The 1,634-nt window shown below is 21.8% G+C and overlaps 1 protein-coding gene across 1 annotated transcript; it reads right to left on the minus strand.

The window, feature by feature from the left end:
- Positions 1 to 330: 330 nt before the first annotated feature.
- Positions 331 to 886, minus strand: LOC116185674 (striatin-like). The gene is made up of 2 exons (XM_031510643.1): positions 870 to 886; positions 331 to 685 (listed from the first exon to the last, which is right to left on the minus strand). The coding sequence occupies exon 2, from the start codon at positions 622 to 624 to the stop codon at positions 346 to 348; it is 279 nt and encodes a 92-aa protein (XP_031366503.1). The 5' UTR covers positions 625 to 685; positions 870 to 886; the 3' UTR covers positions 331 to 345.
- Between the last annotated feature and the right edge of the window lie 748 nt (positions 887 to 1,634).

A 1,634-nucleotide genomic window follows, 5' to 3' on the forward strand; every position in this document is an offset into this window, starting at 1 on the left:
TAATATTATATGATATTATAAAAAGAAAAATATTCTTATAAAATATTTTTTAATTTAAATTGAAATAATTTTTTGAGTATATGCACAATGTACACAAAGTGACATTTGATTGAATTTTAAAATATAATATTATAAAAAGAAAAATATTCTTATAAAATATTTTTTAATTTAAATTAAATTAATTTTTTAATTAAATATATATACAAATTATATTGGGATGTTTTACATATTTTCAAGTTAATCATGTTTTTATCATTCTGTCACATGACAGATGATATGACAATAAGAAAAGAATACTTTAAAGAAAAATATATAGAGAAATTCTGAGAATTTTCCTCAAACAAATTAAGACGATACCTGAAATTCTGCTTTATCAAGCTCCCATTGCGATCTTTCAAGTTCAAAGCGAGTCCATTCATGCTGAATAAAATGTAGAATACCAGGCATAGAGTATTGTGGCCTTTCATTCTTAGCATCGCCATTAGTACCATTGTCATTCCCTTGATGTTTATTATTTGTTAATGGAACATTTGCACCACTAGATAATTGTCCATTATGATTTTGAGATGCAGAACTGGAGTTCTCCTCCATCGTGGAACCACAAAACTGGCTCGGTACCTTCATTTCATGACACGGCAGCCATTACAACAACTTTTCTTTCCTCTGGAGCCCAAAGAGTGCTCTCCTGTCGGATAATGTATTTCGATCGAGTTTGCAAAAAGAAATAATTAATACGCATGCGAACGTATTTGATTTTAATATAACTAATATATTTTACATAAAATTTTATAATTTTTTATTTATCTATCAAAATTTAACTAATAGTTCAACTTTTCCGAAATAGCAAATAAATATTCTTTTCTTCGTACATCTTCAAAATCGTACTTTCCTCCACCATCCTCATATAATATATTCAGATATACTATATTGAAACTTTATACCGGCTTTCTATGACAAAATATTTGATATTTTGCTACCAACTTTCTTATTTATGATTAACATAGTTTGAAATAATTGATTTCAATAAATTAAATATAATTTATGAACATATTCTCTGAACTGAATTATAATATCGATTTCTATTAAATTATCTATAAAATTTTAAAAGAATAAGAAAAAAAATAACATTTTTTGTCAATAATAAAACATAATTTCAATTATAAATACCTAGAGGAGTTAAGTAACCAAAAATTAACTAGTATTGAAAATAGAATAAATCACTATAGTAATTACATTTTACTAAATCAGTAAAAAATAAATTATTTTTTTTATGACATAATATAATCAAATAAACAAAAGAATATTAAATTTTGTATTATTTTTATATATACTTTTTATTGTTTTATATTAAATAATATTAGAATTTTCGCTGGTGAAAAACTTTAAAAATCTACTTTATAGAATATTTATTATTAGTTAAAATATAATAAAAATTTTAATTTTATAAAATGACAAATATAGTATATTTTAATTTTTTCTGTAAGGCTGATTCAGAAGATTAGAAGTATCTTTTTATACTAAAAAATCAAAATACTAGTCGTTAATGTTTTGTAATATATTTATAAATATAAAATTTTATATAAAAATATTATTTCTTATTTTTGCATATTATATATATATATCAAAATTTAAAA

The sequence above is a fragment of the Apis dorsata genome, unplaced genomic scaffold (genome assembly GCF_000469605.1).
Source record: "Apis dorsata unplaced genomic scaffold, Apis dorsata 1.3 scaffold_248, whole genome shotgun sequence".
Taxonomy (NCBI): domain Eukaryota; kingdom Metazoa; phylum Arthropoda; class Insecta; order Hymenoptera; family Apidae; genus Apis; species Apis dorsata.

What these genes read in the sequence shown, in the direction of transcription:
- LOC116185674 (XM_031510643.1), bottom strand. Translation starts at nt 624, where the DNA reads ATGAAGGTACCGAGCCAGTTTTGTGGTTCCACGATGGAGGAGAACTCC.